This window comes from Eschrichtius robustus, chromosome 6, assembly GCF_028021215.1.
Source record: "Eschrichtius robustus isolate mEscRob2 chromosome 6, mEscRob2.pri, whole genome shotgun sequence".
Classification (NCBI taxonomy): Eukaryota; Metazoa; Chordata; class Mammalia; order Artiodactyla; family Eschrichtiidae; genus Eschrichtius; species Eschrichtius robustus.
Window position 1 is genome coordinate 135,943,831 of NC_090829.1, and position 17,044 is coordinate 135,960,874.

The 17,044-nt window shown below is 35.4% G+C and overlaps 1 protein-coding gene across 5 annotated transcripts in view; it reads left to right on the forward strand.

Annotated features, from left to right (window-relative positions):
• The window catches only part of SON (SON DNA and RNA binding protein), a 30,913-nt gene that overhangs the window by 12,645 nt on the left and 1,224 nt on the right, over positions 1–17,044 (forward strand). For 2 of the 5 annotated variants that reach the window (XM_068546996.1, XM_068546995.1), the window contains exons 5-11: positions 1,758–1,904; positions 2,085–2,273; positions 9,351–9,461; positions 10,442–10,558; positions 14,671–14,818; positions 16,439–16,510; positions 16,617–16,732. In XM_068546996.1, the coding sequence (XP_068403097.1) occupies positions 1,758–1,904; positions 2,085–2,273; positions 9,351–9,461; positions 10,442–10,558; positions 14,671–14,818; positions 16,439–16,510; positions 16,617–16,732 (900 nt within the window). Of the gene's footprint in view, positions 1–69; positions 1,585–1,757; positions 1,905–2,084; positions 2,274–2,374; positions 3,113–9,350; positions 9,462–10,441; positions 10,559–13,956; positions 14,037–14,670; positions 14,819–16,438; positions 16,511–16,616; positions 16,733–17,044 lie in introns of those variants that run through there. The other 3 variants (XM_068546997.1, XM_068546998.1, XM_068546999.1) reach the window with 3 other exon arrangements.

A 17,044-nucleotide genomic window follows, 5' to 3' on the forward strand; every position in this document is an offset into this window, starting at 1 on the left:
GCAGGCCATTATCCGGGATGGCTAAGCTCCGCTAGCTAAAAGTTACTTCCCATTACTTTTGCTTTCCAGTTTTAGAAGCCAAACTGACTGAGGAGTGGGACGGTTCGTTTGAATGGAGGAGGTGTTGAGTGAGCAACACGCAGAAGCTCGCCTACAGTTTCGTTTCCATTCACGACGTGTTCACTGATCGCCACGAGTGTACTGCATATACGCAAAGACACAGACAATCTTCAGAAATGATCTTTTGCCACCGGAGCTTGGAAATTAATGAGAATAGCTGGCCATTGCCTGAAAGGAACTTCTTTCGCATCAACATTTCGGGTTTTGGCTGTTTGGTACCAGCCATTGGTGATAATGGCCGGCCATTATCAGTTCTTCCTGCGGTTCGGGTTTTGGCAGTAACATATATATTTTAAACACACTTATTTTTGTTTTTAAGAATTTGATCTTTTCAATTGAGGCTTTTTTTTTTTTGGTCTTTTGGCTTTATTTTATTAAAATTTGTTTTTTTTTTTGGAGGACGCTGAAATATTGCTGCTAGGATCCAGAAATACCACATTGTTTCAGATATTGAAACTTGTTATTGGCTAGCCTGATGCCAGCCTGCCACTGTCAATATATTCTGTTCCCCTTGGTTACAAGCTTGGTATATTCTGTGTTTTTGGCTAAATGAGCTTTTTATCCTATTAAAATATTTTCAATTGATAAGGGATATGACGAATTCTACTGCTAGTATAGAGACATGTCCACCCAAATTTACTCTGACCTTTTTATAAAGCCAGGTAATGGAGTCGGTTCCTTTGCTTCTCAAGGCGGAATTGACTTTGCTTTACGTGTCAGACCTTCATCAGTTGCACCCTCCCCATCATGCCTTATATTCCATTCTTGAGTTCTATTCCTTTAGAGACTCAACCTACAAAACATTTATGGAAAGACATGCTATCATCTAACCCAGTTGCAAGTGTTTGAGATTTTATTTAGCCATACATTTGGGGATCATATAGTTTCTTAATCTGTTTTCTCACTTAGATTTATTACAATATGAATTACAATTTTTAAGTTTAAGGACCTAGTGAAGGCTTCTGTTGCTTGCTTATCAAATCCAAGCTCCTTATCCAAAACCTTGTGAACACTTAGTGTTTCCCTATATATTTTAGCCTCATCTTCAGTCCTTCTAATAAGTTTTTTCTCACCTCTTTACCACTACCTGACTAGGGTGACTTTCTTTTCCTTTCCCTGCTAATCCTTGTTCTTAACTATGAAAATCTGGCTTAGAACTCTGTGAGGAATATTCCTTGATTATCAGATTCTGCCTGATTCTGTTCTCTCTTAAGCTTTTGTTCTTTGAGCACTTATGTACTCAGTTTGTATTATATCAGTTTGCACTTGTTAATTGTGTTGCTCTGTAAAAGCGTTCCTCAATTATCTCATGTGTATGTATTCCGTCTGTTGAACTAGATTGTAAGCTCCTTGAGAGCAGGGACCATGTCTTCTACTTTATTTTTTTGTATTCCCTGGACAGTGCCCAGTACAGTGCTCTGCACATAGTAGGTGCTCAATAAATGTTGTTAACTGACTGACCAACTAGAGTGTGTTTAAATAGTAACCAGTAAGCTAAGTTACGTATCTGTAACCTATCATTAATCTTGTTTTACTTTTGAAAGTTGATTTTATGTGGTTTTGATTCTTTTAAGAAATTACATGTTACTCTGCATAAAGTGTAAGGTTTATCTTTTGTTTGTTTTTACTTTTTTAAGAAATGCAAACAGATTGCACAGAGTAAAGAAGATGATGATGTAATAGTGAATAAACCTCATGTTTCGGATGAAGAGGAAGAAGAACCTCCTTTTTATCATCATCCTTTTAAACTCAGTGAACCCAAACCCATTTTTTTCAATCTGAATGTGAGTATTAGTGTTTCTGGACTCGTGAAACAGCACAACTTGTGGAACTGTTTAAGTAAAATTCAAATGGAATTTAGCTTTTAATTTAGGTTAAATACTGTGAGAAATAATGAACAAAGTCATTTTCAGATTATGTTGAACATCTATTGAGTTTTAATTAAGAAAAACATTATTTTTTAGATTGCTGCAGCAAAGCCAACTCCACCAAAAAGCCAGGTAACATTAACAAAAGAATTCCCTGTGTCATCTGGATCTCAACATCGGAAAAAAGAAGCAGATAGTGTTTATGGAGAATGGGTTCCTGTAGAGAAAAATGGTGAAGAAAACAAAGAGGATGATAATGTTTTCAGCAGCAGTTTGCCCTCTGAGGTAAGTAAAAGGAATATTATGTATTTTTTCCTTTTATATACCTGAATCTGCATTTTATTGTTATTTTATATCTGATTTGGATTCTGTTTCACTCTTCTTAGGGCCGGGTTAAACGGCAGGGCCGGGTTAGACGACAGATGAAACAACCCGCAGCTTCTCATTTGACAGTAACTCGATGCAATTCACTTTGTGGAACCAAGCCACAAAGTGAAAAGCATCGAATTGCAGAGAACAGTGTTATCACATCCCTACCCAACATTGGGCCCTCCTTGCACTTGTGGGAAGGTAGCCCAAGGTACAACTATTTAGCTTCCCGTTTTGCTTCAAGGCTCTATAGCTCTAGATTTTGGTGGTAGCAAATTTATTGGGTGGAGGGATTGAGCAGAGAGAGGCAGATCCTCAGGTTCAACACAAGAACTGGATTGGAAAAGGCATTGTAGGCTGATGTGAGCACCTTGGATACATAGCCCATTGCCCTTAAATAATGGTTTCTATTTCTCTGGGTTGTTTGTCAGATAGCCTTTAATTTTAATTATTTTCCCTTCCCTATGCTACCTTGGCCCTTTGGATTCTTGTGTTTAACCTAATGCTCAGCCTTGGTACTCCGTTTCCCTTCTTCTCCTTCCCCTTTTTGCTACTATTAAAAGTTGGAGAAGCGGAATTCACACCATGAAATTTCCAGGAGGCTATAGTTGTATCTTGTCAAAATGACGCGGTAATAACGCCAAGTGTCAAAACAGCCCCGTTAAAATGCCGCCTGATTAAATAATGTGCTGCTAAATATAGTGCACATGAAAACAGCAAGACTGTATATATATGTAAATATATATATATATATCTGTATCTTTGTATGTATCTCTGTATCTGTACCTTTGCTGTATCTTTTAATAAACAGTTTACTTTTATTTAACTTGTTGTGCAAAATCACGCTTGGGGGATCTGGGAGGGTGGAGACTTACTAGGGGGGTGGGAGTTTTAAATGATACTATAGACTAGTCATCACCTCTTGCCCTTCGTTTGCAAAGCCCAGACATTTGTCCAAGGACTGGATTAGATATCTGATGCCCTTACAATGTAGGAATTCTTCCCCAGTTCCTTTCCTTGCAGTTCTGGGATATGTGGGTCAGAGAGACCTGTACTCTTCACATACAGGTTCCCTTTATTGGCCATATCATCGTCGTCCAGTAAACACCTCTGATAATACAAATAAACGAATTCTGTTTATAAAGTTAAAAGTGAACAGAACCCAAATCAGAAACTTTGATAGTATTTTTTTTCCCCTGGGCTATTCACAGGTGACATTTTCACTGTGGTTTTCTTTTTACCTGTGGCATTTGAAAAGAGAGCAAGTTCTATACAATGAAGCTGGACATAACTAGCCAGTGCAACTTACAGTCACTGTTGATGATCTATATTTACATGGGGGTCAACAATTGAAGCAAGTTATACCATCACCAGTGAGGGAGAGGATAGATAGCTTGTTGGGACAGTTTTTAGTGAAGTCAGTTGAAGTAGCTCAGTTGCTAATTCCCAAATCAAGCTACCTGCACATTTCAAGAGGGAAAGTTTAACTGACATTTGTAACTGATTTAAATCTTGTAGAGGCTGAATATAAACCATGGTGAGAGGGCTGAACAGACTGACTTAGAAATTCTGATACATATGCTTTTAGTAATTTCTTGAAGATTAAGCAATTAACAGAAAAAAAACATTAGGGGATTATTTATGTGAGAAAAATTTTCCAAAAGAGTGAAGCCCTATAAATATTGCAAAATTCCAAGGGATTTTCCTGGGAAGATAAGTGACCATAACTATTTTGACTTCAGTTGAACATCGGGAGAGTGCTTAGTGAATCCTGGTGATTATGGTTCTTATTGATTGAGAGTTTATGTGTAAATATATGTATTTCAGTATTTAGCCATTTTCAGTTTTAACACTAAAACCGTGGTGCCTTACACTGTCATCAACAGTGGTTGTCAGATTTGAATGAAAAGTTGGGGGGAATTATTCCAAAGAAATCCTACGGGGGAGTAGGTGGGTATTCAGATTTTATAATAAGTAAAGGAGCCTTTTATTAAAGCAGGAGGGGAAAAAAAGTTTTGTTCATGAAGCAGATTTCTCCTGTGGGGAGGATATATACAACTATTTGATATCAGAACTCTAAGCTAGTTTCTTAGACGATTAGACTAAAAAAATATATATGTTAACTATAATTTCAAATAAAACAATCCCAAAATTTTAGGAAGAAAAGGGACAATTTTGCTTTTGCTTTCAGGTCTCCGTACTTTTACCTAGAAGTAATATGAAACACCTAGAGGAAATGTTCATAATATAAAATGTTTAGTTCCATTTATTTAGCTGTATCTTATAAATATATTTGTAAGATTAATGTTCTATATTCCAGTGTTTGCAGAATACTATTGGTGACATTTTATGGGAGCATTGACTCTTGATTCCCTGTCAGGGGTTGAAATAAAGACTTTAGAGAGAAAAGGAAAGTTCTTCTAAATGGTCAACATTTTAACCGAATAGTACTTTGAATTTTTTTACCTGTTAGTCTTTTTTATTTTAATAAATGTAAATGGAATTTGTGGTTCTTTAGTTTTGAGCATGAAACATTTAGGCAAAGATCACAGATTTGATCTCAGCTTTGCTATGATCCTTAATCCCCCCAATTGTTTTGCACATGAGTGCTCTTTGACATAAGTATGAGTGGATAGACGTGGATGGATCAACATGAATCCATATCTTACGGAATATCAACTCATCAGACTGTGTGCCCTACTGCCATAGCATCGTCTTCCTACCCAGAAGCCAACCAGCATCATCCTCAGTAAGGAGTGACTGCAGAACCTTGATCATATTTGTGTCAGTTTGATTTATAAATGAAATCAGAAGTGTTGGAAAACATTTTAAAAATTGTCCTCGGGGGCATTAATTCTTGGTAATAAAGTTAGCAAAGACTTATTGGGTAGAAGATATAAATGTAGTCTCTGACATAAAATTTCCTTGGGTTAACTATTTATCATAATGTCCAGAGGTAGCTTGCCGTTAAGTCTAGTGATTGTTTACATGTTAGGACAGTTTTTGTCTCTGGCAACTGTGCTTGATTTGTTACTATTGAAGAGTATTTCCCCGTCCCAGTGGAGTTAAAATTCCCTTATATTTAGAAGCTCTAAATTTTTGAAGTTTAGGAAAGCTGAGTTCTTGTGGTAAGATGAAAATTTTAATTGAAAATGAAACAACTAGGACTTGGCAGTGCTAGAATGTGTTAAGTACAGCTTTGTTGTTCATTCTTCTCTCCTTAGATTCTCTTAGGTGATTAACATGGAATTTCTTTACCATTTAATGGTTTATCTATTATCTTATTATAATTCATTTGGATTAAATGTACAAGTTAACTGAGAGTTGCACTAAGGAATTCTATGTGAAATAAAAGGTTCATAAATCAGTTTTAAAAACCAAGCCACATAACAACTGAGGCAGTGTGTATTTAGTGTGGCTTTTGTTTCTGTAGTTTTCATTTTCTACATGAACCTCTTTGTATTTTATTAATTTTAGCTAAATATTTTAAAATCATGTTTTGTATGCAGGTTAGGTGCTTTTTCTTTAATTCTATTTTCTTACAATTAAAAATTTCCTTTTTTACCATCTTTTAATTTGAGATACCTGCAATTACCTCTGTAGAAAATAATTTGCCTATTACAGGGATTATTTTTTCCTTACCTGACTGACCACCTTCTAATAATTCTCTTTAGTTCTTGTATATACTTTAATTGACTTTATAAGAAATACTTAAGATAATTGTTCTATTTATATAAACAGTTGGGTTAACAAAGGGGGGGAGGTAAACTGACTTAGAAGGGTTCTTTAAATGAGGAAGATACAGAAGGTACACAGTTATAACTTAGGCCATGAAATGCATGTTACATGGTGTCAATTATATGTGTTTCATTAGTCCTGACAACTTTTTAGGTTATGGAAGTAGTAATCTGCTGTGTTACTGACGTAGAGGGGTGAAATAACTTGGACAGGTTTTTATTAATGTGAGAACTGGAATTATAATTCAGGATACTCTTTTATGTGGATTTCACCTTTTAGAACAAGTCCTAGGGAGAAGGAAATTAAACACTTCCCCCCATGATAATACCTAGAGTATTACTACACATTACATAGAAAGTCTGTCGTGTATTAGCGGAAATAAATAAGGCGTGTTGATGATAGCTTGATAACAGTATTCTGTACAGTTTAAGATAATTTTTCCCCCAGTTTTTAGCATTCTAAAACTTTTAGCATCATTTTGGTACCTTTTACACATTACTGTTTTTGAGCAACATTAAAAGATGATTAAGATTCTAAAGCCCTGCTACACTGTATAGTTTACTATATACTATATATACACAGACACTATACAGTCCAATACAGTAGTCATTAAGTGAACCACTGAAAAATCAGTTCTTTAATTGCACTAGACACATTTCAAGTGCTCATTTGCTTTCACTATAGAAAATTCTGTTGGACAGTGCTGTTCTAAAGGGTAGCTGTGATATTTTATGAGTGTTTTAATACTGATTCATAACATTTGGTGTAGTCTTTGAATATTACTGCTTTTGGGCTTTCTATTGCATATCCTGAGTTACCTTGAAAACCTGGAAATATGCTTTTTGATACAAACTCTTGAGAATCCTTAAGAGATTAAGGTAATCCTGATTGATTCTACTTTGAGTATATTTTTCCACATTAAAAAGTATGAATATGAAATTAATAGTCAAATTACTATTTGGTAATACAGTTTTGACATGAACTTACAGCTCACTTGGTAAGCCTGTTGAAGAATAAATGAAGTTGTATTAGGAAAAAACTAGTTGTAATTTTATCTAAAGTAAATTTATATTAAATCCCAATGTTGATATATTAAATAAATACTATTGAAATAAATAAATAAAAATTCCTTTCAGAGTGAGATGTGAATTTAACGTATAATATTAGTGAGAGTTGAATGAAGTTTCATCCTGAGGATAATGATGGGGTATTTAGGTTACCTGCTTACTTAATAAAGGTTAAAAGAGAAAAATGTATGAAGATATAAAAATGTCTTCAGAAGGAAGAATTCACAGATAGGTATGCTAATTTGCTTTCCAGTTGGCAAGAAGTAATTTTATTCTAGAAAAGTTGGAAGTTTTCGGAGCCATCTTAACTACATTTTTATGGCTAATTTACAGTTGGAAATTGGGGGATCAGAGCTTGGGGTGGTAATGGGTAGGTGCATTTTCCTCAGTATTGCCTCTGAGTTTCGACTTTTTAGAATAAAAACCTATTATTTTATACCTAAATAACCTAACACTTAGATTTGTAGATGGGTATGAAACCCAAAGTAATTGTGGCAAGGTTAAAGAACAGTACTTGAGATATATTTAGTGGGCTTTCAAAAATTACTTCGATGATCTTAACATCTAAGGCCAAAGGAATGTAAATTTTGACCTAAGATATCTGGGTTCCCACTTAAAGTCCCAGCAGTGATCACAATTGTAAATAGAAGTGAAAAGTGAACCTACTAAGTTTTCTAGTGTTTCAATCTGGCTTTGCTTATATAGCCCCAGAAATATTCTAATTAGTGTGGATAATTTACTAAGTTGACTAAGAAATTAGGATCTTTCATAAATGAGATATGTAAGCAGTCTAATAAACAGTTACGGAATGAATTCAGTTTAATTCTGCTTTCATTTTAAGAAGGCAAATATATAGAAATCTGTACTTTCTGGTACCTTGTGGAAGAAAAATTGAGTTTTGCTAAAGGAATCTTACTAGGTGATTCAGCAAGATAACTAAGGATGATGGAGTGATTAAGGGGTTCTGAAGATAGGAAAAAGGAAGATTAGTAATCTTTATGCATGAGATATAATTATTCTCTCAAAGTCATATACCCTTCTCAACTATATAGGTCTTATTTTTAAAAGAAGTATTTCATACTCAACTACACAGTCAAATTACAGGTAACCTTAGTTTAGCTTTTTAAAAAAACCTTTGTTATTTTACTGACTTCCTTGTATTTGTCACATCCATGCAGTACTTACTAGTCATTCTTTGTAAATGAATTTAGGAATACTTCATGTCAGATAAGCGTTTTCCAAAAATGAATTTTCTTGGGTGGAATACTAGAAAATATTAATGGGTTAAGTAGTGTTAGAAGAAAAACAAGTATTAAGAATTGGTGAGTTGACACAAATCAACCTAACCTCTTAATGTTAGAACAAAAAACATCAAATTTTCTTTCTCTGGTTAAGCTCTCCACAAATTTGGCAAATACAGTATTTGCTCTAAAGATTATCCTTAAAAATTTCCTGGACATTATGAAACTTCTTAAAAAGTTAAGTCCCATCTGCTTAGCTTAAGCTTTTTACAAGTAGAATATGAGCTTTGAAAAGGAGGACCTAAGACATTTCAAACATATTTTAAGTGTTTCAATTATGTACCCCACAGAAATATTTTAACTTCCATCATAAATGTACATAAACTGAAAACAAAAGATCCATTTACTTAAATAGTAAATATATTCTTTGAAGAAACCAAGTTCCTAAGACCAAACTATATGAACAACTGCAAGTAGGTGAAAACATGTGCAGACGAGTGAAGGAACGATCACTGACGTGATAATGGTTTTCTGCTTATTTAAGAACCTTGCTTATTGCTTTTGAGGGTTATGCTGAGAAGTAGGGTAAAATGAAAACTGCTAATGAGTTACAAAATTGTTCAAAAAATTCTCATTTATTATAAATGACTGTTTTGTTAGTGAAGGCCAGAGATTGATTGTAATTTGATGTAGTAGAAAATATGAGGAAAGAAGTCGGATTTTAGGTTGAGTTCAACTGCTGCCTGATACTTTGTAACTTACCTTAAACAATCATTGTCTGTTTTCCAAGGTTAGTTTACCTTTTAGAGTCTTCTCCCTACTTTACAAAATTTTAATATATAAAACTTACTTTGTTTTTGACATGAAGCAACTAAAGATATGAGCATTTTTCAGAATTTAGGGGGACTGTTGTTATTTGAGATAATTATCTGTATTTTCTTTCTTAGCCTGTGGACATCTCTACAGCAATGAGTGAGCGGGCACTTGCTCAGAAAAGACTCAGCGAGAATGCATTTGACCTTGAAGCTATGAGCATGTTAAATCGTGCTCAGGAACGGGTATGTAGCAGTTTTAATATCTACATGATCATTTATCTAGCAAGCTCACTTAAAGTGATTTGGGGCTTGATCATTCAGTATATGTTGTGTACTGTGGGGCAGGAGCTGTTTCTTGAGAGAATAAAAATAGAAAAAATTATCTGCCCTCATAGAATTTATAGTCAATCTAATGTATAAAAATAGCTAAGTGCCCATAATAGCCTTGTGAGGTGTATTGAGTTTCCACTTTCCATCTGAGAAGACAGGTAAAGAGTGGCTAAATGAGGCCCAAGGGCACAAAACCAGTTAAGTAGGGAACTGGGATCCAAACCCAGACAGTCTGAATCCAGAGTCTGTGCTTTTTAAACAGTGGACAGCGGCTCCATAGGCTACTTTTCTATGGTAAATATATGGAAGCAGTAAGTACATGTTCAGAGAGAAAATACATTGCCCGACAATACTGGGTGTTCAGTAAATATACTTTGAATGAATGACAGCTAATTCTTTAATTATCACAGTGTTTGAACAATTTCCTATGTTTATTATTCTTTAACTATCTTGAATTTATTCTCGATTTGTAACACTTCAAAGAAAGTAATTAAAAATTGAGGTTGTCAAATTAGCATGCATTTATGAGATATGTAAGCAGGAGGGCAAGGATCCTTTGCCATATGAGTGATTTTCTATATTTTTCATGTATCTGTGCTATTTTGAAGAATGAGTGTCAGCTATGCTTTTTAGTTGTTAGAGATATATCTCAAATTTTATCAGTGGGATCCACTGAGCAGTTACTGAACTGCTGCTTTGGAATGTTTAGGAAAACAATATTTTAAAGATGTACAAATACAGTATATTGTTTTTGAAAAGTTGAAAATTTAAGTCTGTTATTAAGCCTTTTCGGGAACTAAGTAAACCATTTCATTTAGGGAATTAAATTAATACCAGTGGCACTTTAACTAGAGAAGTAATTTTACTTAATTGAGGCCTCTTCTTTTCTTCAGATTGATGCCTGGGCTCAGCTGAACTCTATTCCTGGCCAGTTCACAGGAAGTACAGGAGTACAGGTTCTGACACAAGAACAGTTGGCCAATACTGGTGCCCAAGCCTGGATTAAAAAGGTACACAACATATGCACATACAAAAGTGTCCACGTACGAAGTTAAAATTTTTAAGAAAATGTTTTATTAAAAGTGCAGAAAGAGGCCAGTGAATCTAACCAGTTTCATGAGTAAATTTGCTATGTGTATATACTCCAGGATGGACACTGAAGATGGATCATTCATGAGACAATGGCTAATGTATAAATATGGCTCAAGAGCCACTTAATTTATATCCTGCTGCTCCTGGGTTTTGTGGGGGTGGTTTTTTAAACTGTGTTTTGAATGCTAACAGTGTATCTCAGGTGCTGTTCAGAATATTCCACAGTTCCTGTTGGACAACCAATCTAATGATTTCAAAGCAGTGGTTCTCAGATTTTTTCTCATCATGGGATACTTTATTACAGGTTTATTTTTGGTGCACTGCCCCCAAGAGCCTTCTGCCACCTGATTTTCCGTTCCTCTATTCCTGTGCCCTTCTTTCCCTCTTCCTTAGTGCCTGCGCCCTCCTGTAAGCTCCCTTGGCCCCTAGTCCTCATTCCTGTTGTGAGCTCCAGCCCCAGGCCCCCGTGGTTGTCAGCTGTTCGTTACAGCAAGTGGTTGGGAGGCCCCAGTGTTAGTGCTGCATGTGGTGATCTTGCCAGGGGTCTGGAAAGCTGGGGGAGGATGGCTGAAGTGTTGGGTGGGCAGTGCTGAAGGGTGGGGAATCGGGTGGGATGGGGATGGCGAATACTATCTGTGGACCACCATTTAGGCCCTGGTGGCCTCTGGTGATCCACAGGTTCAATTTGAGAACCGCTGATCTCATGAAAAAACAGGATATGTAAGACCTAAATTCAAGGGAGAGGACGGACGCCTCGTGCTGTGAAGATGTAGGTGCTCCTGGTTTCAGATTCCTCCTGCAGTGAGACGTGTGAACTCCACCTACGGCTGCCTCGTTGTTGGGGGAGTCTTAGGTGGTTACAGAGGGCTTTCTGAAGAAATGTATTCTGGTGAAGGGAGTGGCTTGGTTGGATGGGTGATGGGGAAATTTGTTTCAGGAGTATTGGCAGCATAGCAGTGCTGAAACTGGGAGGCTGTGTGGTCTAATGGATTGGGAAGGTTTCTTTATCCTGCTGTACTCCTGACTCCTTTTGTGACTGTGGCAAGTAATTACTTGGAATTTCAGTCTCCAAGTGCCTTCTTCCTGCCTCGCAGGGTGGTGATCAGTAATGGGATGGGTACCTATAGAAAACTGCTGTGAGTGCCAATGAGTGAGCTGAATTTCTGAAAAGTCATATTTTTTGTTGCTTTGGACCTTTTAATAACTTTTTTTTCAGTTTTGATAGCATTATCTCTGGTGATCTTCTTATTAACAAATTAATGTAAAGCATATCCTTACTTTGCCTGCCCCCCTTTTTGGGGGAGGGGGGAATAGTTGCACCAGTATCTATATAGTGAGTACACAATCAGGTTGGTTAAAAAAATTACAACTTACCTAGTTTACTAGGGGTTGATGAAAATCTAGCAAAATATTTTTAAGCTTGAATTAGTTTTGGACTAATTATATTACAGTATTTAAGATATGAAAGTGATTCATGTGCTTGAAAAATGGCTTTCATCTCATTGGGAATAATTATAAATGTACATCTATTTCTTTAACAATTTTAGTTCTTTAATACTATTTAATGTTGAAGCTGAGTACTCCATATTTCAGAAAGTTAGACTTGAAGTTTACGTGGGTGTTTAGCACATAATAATTAAATAGTCATGTACATTACTAGGTAGAAACTTCAGAATGTGATTCCATTGCAAAGTTGGTCTTCATTTGTACAGTGAAGTTCTGATCCATACATAATGCTACAGACTTCTAAACATCATCACTTTAACATAACTTACCAAATGATTAAATTGGTTCCCTGTAAACTTTCCCTTAATTTTTTTTGGTTTCCAGTCTTGTAGACAGTTGGCAGATTTTAAATAATTTACCTCATTTAAAATATAGACATACATCATTTTTGATAAGTTATCACAAGAGAAAGATGTGTTCATTCATCAGACCAAATTTTTAAATAATTATAGAAGAAAGCAGTGCTTTCAGGAAAACTTCCATTCATATGTTACTGAACAATATATGCTGCTAATATCAGTTAAGGCCAGGAACATTTTATTTATAAAAATGAGCAAAAACATGGAAAAAGTCATTAGGCAGCTAGAAATTTAACATTCATCTTCACTGTCAAATATCACAAACTGTCTACTTGTTTTATTTAGAAAACTTTTTCAAAATGTTCGTTTGGTGTTTTCTTGCCTTGCTGTAGGCCAGCACCCTCTTTTAATGTTAAAGACTACATGGAATGCCAACATTCTCCATATTCTTTTTTACTTTGCTGCAGTGTATTCTTAGATGAAAAAGTATGAGAGTTTATTAGTAGTAAAAAAAAAAATTTAAATGGTTATTGATTTGAAAGAAGCTTTATTTTCTGGAATGAAATGATTTGGACATGACCTGATGAATATTGTTTACTTTTGTAGTCTCATTAATTAGCTTTTTGTTGAACTGTATACACACTGGTGTAAAGATTTGAAGATATTAGAGAATGGAAACAAAATTGGAAACCTGCGTTATTGGGGATTTGTATTATACTCTGCACAGTTGCCCTTTTTTTTAGGAGTGTTTCCTGGAAAAGAGGGGCGGATGAACCTGGAAGTAAGTAAAAGTAATTTTAGGTGTGTAGCAACAAGGCAGTTGGTATCCAAGCATCAGCTAACTTTTCTCTGTCCACCAACACTGCATGGCCTGCACCAAGTAAGGAACTGAACCAGGGGTATGTTTTTACCTCCACAGCTGCCTCCTTCCATCAGAGTACCGTGTTGAACTTAATGTCTAGTCACACTTCATTGGCATGTTTTCTCCCCAGCAGATAATTAAAAAGCTGGGAAAAAATAACAGTACACAGTTTTACTATTGTGTAAAACGAAGATTTAAAAATTCACTATTAACTTATCAGTAGAGGAGGTGATTAATGTATACTATTTCTAGAGCTACCAAAATTTTTGACTGCCTCTGTTGATAAGTTAATGACTTTTGCTTACATTTGCTAGAGAATGTAAATCTAGAATGTTTAATAACAAGGGGAAATAAAACATGATTTGGAGATGTATGTTATAAATTTTTAAAAAATGGCCATAAAGATCAACAGTAGAATTCAGTGGTTTGTTACATATACATGGATGCCCTTTAAAAAGAGGCATCACATAGTTCTTAACACGTGAAAATAACTGTTGACCATGCTAATGTATATAGTTGTGCATCTTATGACATTAAGTGGTTTGCTGCTTTGATGGAAATTATGGTTCAGTGGGTTGGATACAAGAGAGATGACTGTTCACAGAATAACCTGTGAACTTTCACCCCTCTGTATGGAAACTTGTTTCAGGGCCAAATCCTTGTAGCTGTCTTCTTGCCCCGGTCAGTGCCAGCCCTACTATTCACAACACTGCTGCTACCGAGGCCTAGGTATGTAAACGTTTAAGGAGTTTTTTAAAAGTCTTTTTAACATCAAGTTAGGTTTTAAAAGAATTCAAAATTCAGTTTGGTATAATTACAGGGTATTTTATGTGTTATCTTTCTGCTTCATAGGGATTTTCTAAGTAAAATATTTATACTTGATTTATGGTAGAATGGGGGGAAAAAACTTTGGATGATAACAGTATGCTTCTTCAGTGTCCAAACTATTTCTAAATGATTTCTAGGCTTTATTCATTAACTAGGTACACCTGGGACAATTAATATTATTGACTGTTTTAACATTGCCTTCTTTTTATTTTGCAAGCTAAGAAGAGATACCAGTGAACCTAAATAGTGGACGAAAACAGGAGTGTTCTAATTTTTTTTTTGGAGGGGGACACAAGGGCCACTGTTCTAAAACTGCCATTTGACTTATTTGACTTTCAGAATACTGTTATGTTTATGTGAAAATAATTAGAACATACACACTACAGTATGTATATAAGTATAGAAGCATTTAATTGCTGTAACTATAACAGATCTAGAAGTAAAATAAGATTTCTTTCTTTAAAAAGTTACACTGAGTTTGTAGTCAAATTCTAACTATAAAATGGGGATATTTTACCTTTCTTTCTTTGGATAGGATCAGTTCTTAAGAGCAGCCCCAGTAACTGGAGGAATGGGAGCCGTTTTGATGAGAAAAATGGGCTGGAAAGAAGGAGAAGGATTAGGAAAAAACAAAGAAGGAAATAAGGAACCTATCCTAGTTGATTTTAAGACAGATCGAAAAGGTAAGTTTTTTTAGAAAGTTTATTATACCTTCTTTAACATTTAGGATTTCATTACTATCATAAATTCTTCTGATGTCAGTGATCCTGAACTGGAGGCACTTCTTACAGTATATATAGGTTTTTGTTAGGAAAAAAAATGTTTAACCCATTTTCAGAAGCTTTATATATAGATGGAGACACTAATTTGAGCGTAAAAGGCAACAAACAACCTTTGTTATGTGCAATATATGATTACGTTTTTAATTAGATTTCATATTTAGATAGAATTTCCATTTTGTTTTCTGTTGACAGGGAACATGTGCTTGTTTTTGTTTCTAGGATTTATTTTTTCTTTCAACGATATTTATCCCACATATTCTCCTCATTTCCTATTAGAGAGTTCTGTTTAGTCTTCACTGTCTAAACCCCTTTTGCATATCACTTTTTTCAAGCTCAGTAATTGAGTTCTGTTGGGTTGGGGCTGGAGAGTAGAACAACTGCTGACAGCAGTGTTACCTCTTTTCATTGCATTTCTTCCCTTGGAATAATGTCCATTGTAGAATCACACGGGGCTGCCAGCTAAATGTGATTTCAATAGCTTGTTTAAACCTGATTTTTAAACACTGGAAAATTTAAAACTAATTTATTTTCCTTATTTTTGTAATCAGAAAGTTAAGTTGAAGTTAATGCAGTTAAATTATTGTCCTAATGAATTTGGAAACCAACTAGCTCTGACCAAATTATGTATTTTAAAAAATGTTTTGCATCAGAATTTATACATTGTCATCTACCGAGAATAATACGTTGCCATTTAATTCCAAATTGGAATTTATTGTAATAGTGATACTCGGAAATAGGCTAGAAATAACACAATCATCCAATAATGCAGCATTAATGCAAACTTTAAATTAGAAAAAGACATTGTACTTCTTGTCACATTGACATTACTGCTTATACAAGTTGAATAGACTGTGTGTGTCATAAAAGGTGGTTTATGAGAAGACAACATCTGTGGGTGCATTGCATAATTCCAGGGAATAGTCCCTTTGGAATTGTGCAGTGTGGCCTGGGTTTGGGAAAGCATAGTGGCAGAATTGGCAAAGAACTGGTTGAAAAATTCCCCTGGGATAAATGGAAAGCATTGATTTTAGTAATATAGCTAAAGCCCTTTTAGAAAGTGAGGCTGAGGCTGTTGGTCTTTTGAGTACATCTCACGTTTGAAGTCAGAAGGGGCTTGTTTGCTGGAAAAAGAAACGGACCCATTTATCCACGAGAGAGCCTTTCTCACTTTTTCACTTTGTTTTGGCCTAAAATCCTCGACTTCTGGGGAACATACTTATTAAACTGAGCATCATTTTTCAAGGGATGAGAAACCTTTAGAAATCATTTGCAAAGAGTATTAACTTTTCTGAAAATTTTTATTTTGTACAATTTCCAATACTAAGATAAATGAAGACAGTGTATAGATTTACGTATTGAAACAACAAAATAGGAGTCAAGATCAAGGGTAGTGGGTGGGTGTTGACTTCTATTTGAGGGCCTGGATTGAGGTTCAGTTTCCTATAGAGGGAGTAGTTGTTTCGCCATATTGTAATTTTAAATGCTTTGAAATTTATTTAGTGATCATTGGTTTTTTTTAAGGTCTTGTTGCAGTAGGAGAAAGAGCACAAAAAAGGTCTGGAAACTTCTCTGCTGCAATGAAAGATCTGTCAGGTGAGAGTACAGTTTTGAATTTCTTCTTGTTCCACCCTCCCCTTGAATTCAAATTTTTTGCCTCAGATGTGGAGATAATTATAACTGGTTATTTTTTTCTCTGCAGGCAAACATCCTGTGTCTGCCTTGATGGAAATCTGTAATAAGAGAAGGTGGCAACCACCTGAATTTCTCTTGGTCCATGATAGTGGCCCTGATCATCGCAAACATTTTCTCTTTAGGGTAAATATGAATTTCTGCATTAATTGTATACATTTGTTAATTTGATGACTTGATGTTAGAGGGTGAGGGATAAGCATTATATGATCACAGGATTAACGTATTGCTTGTGGGTTGGGAGTGTGTGTATGTGTATATGCTTTAATATGACCTGTTAATATCCTATTATTTTCTAAATGTTGGCGGGAAAGATGTGGGCAAAATCTGGTGAACAATTTGTTGACCTTTTCTAGTGGAATGTGGGGAACTAATTGTTTTTATCAGGCTTCCCTCCCGCTGCGCCCCCCAGCCCCGCGCTCCCCCACCCCGCCCCCC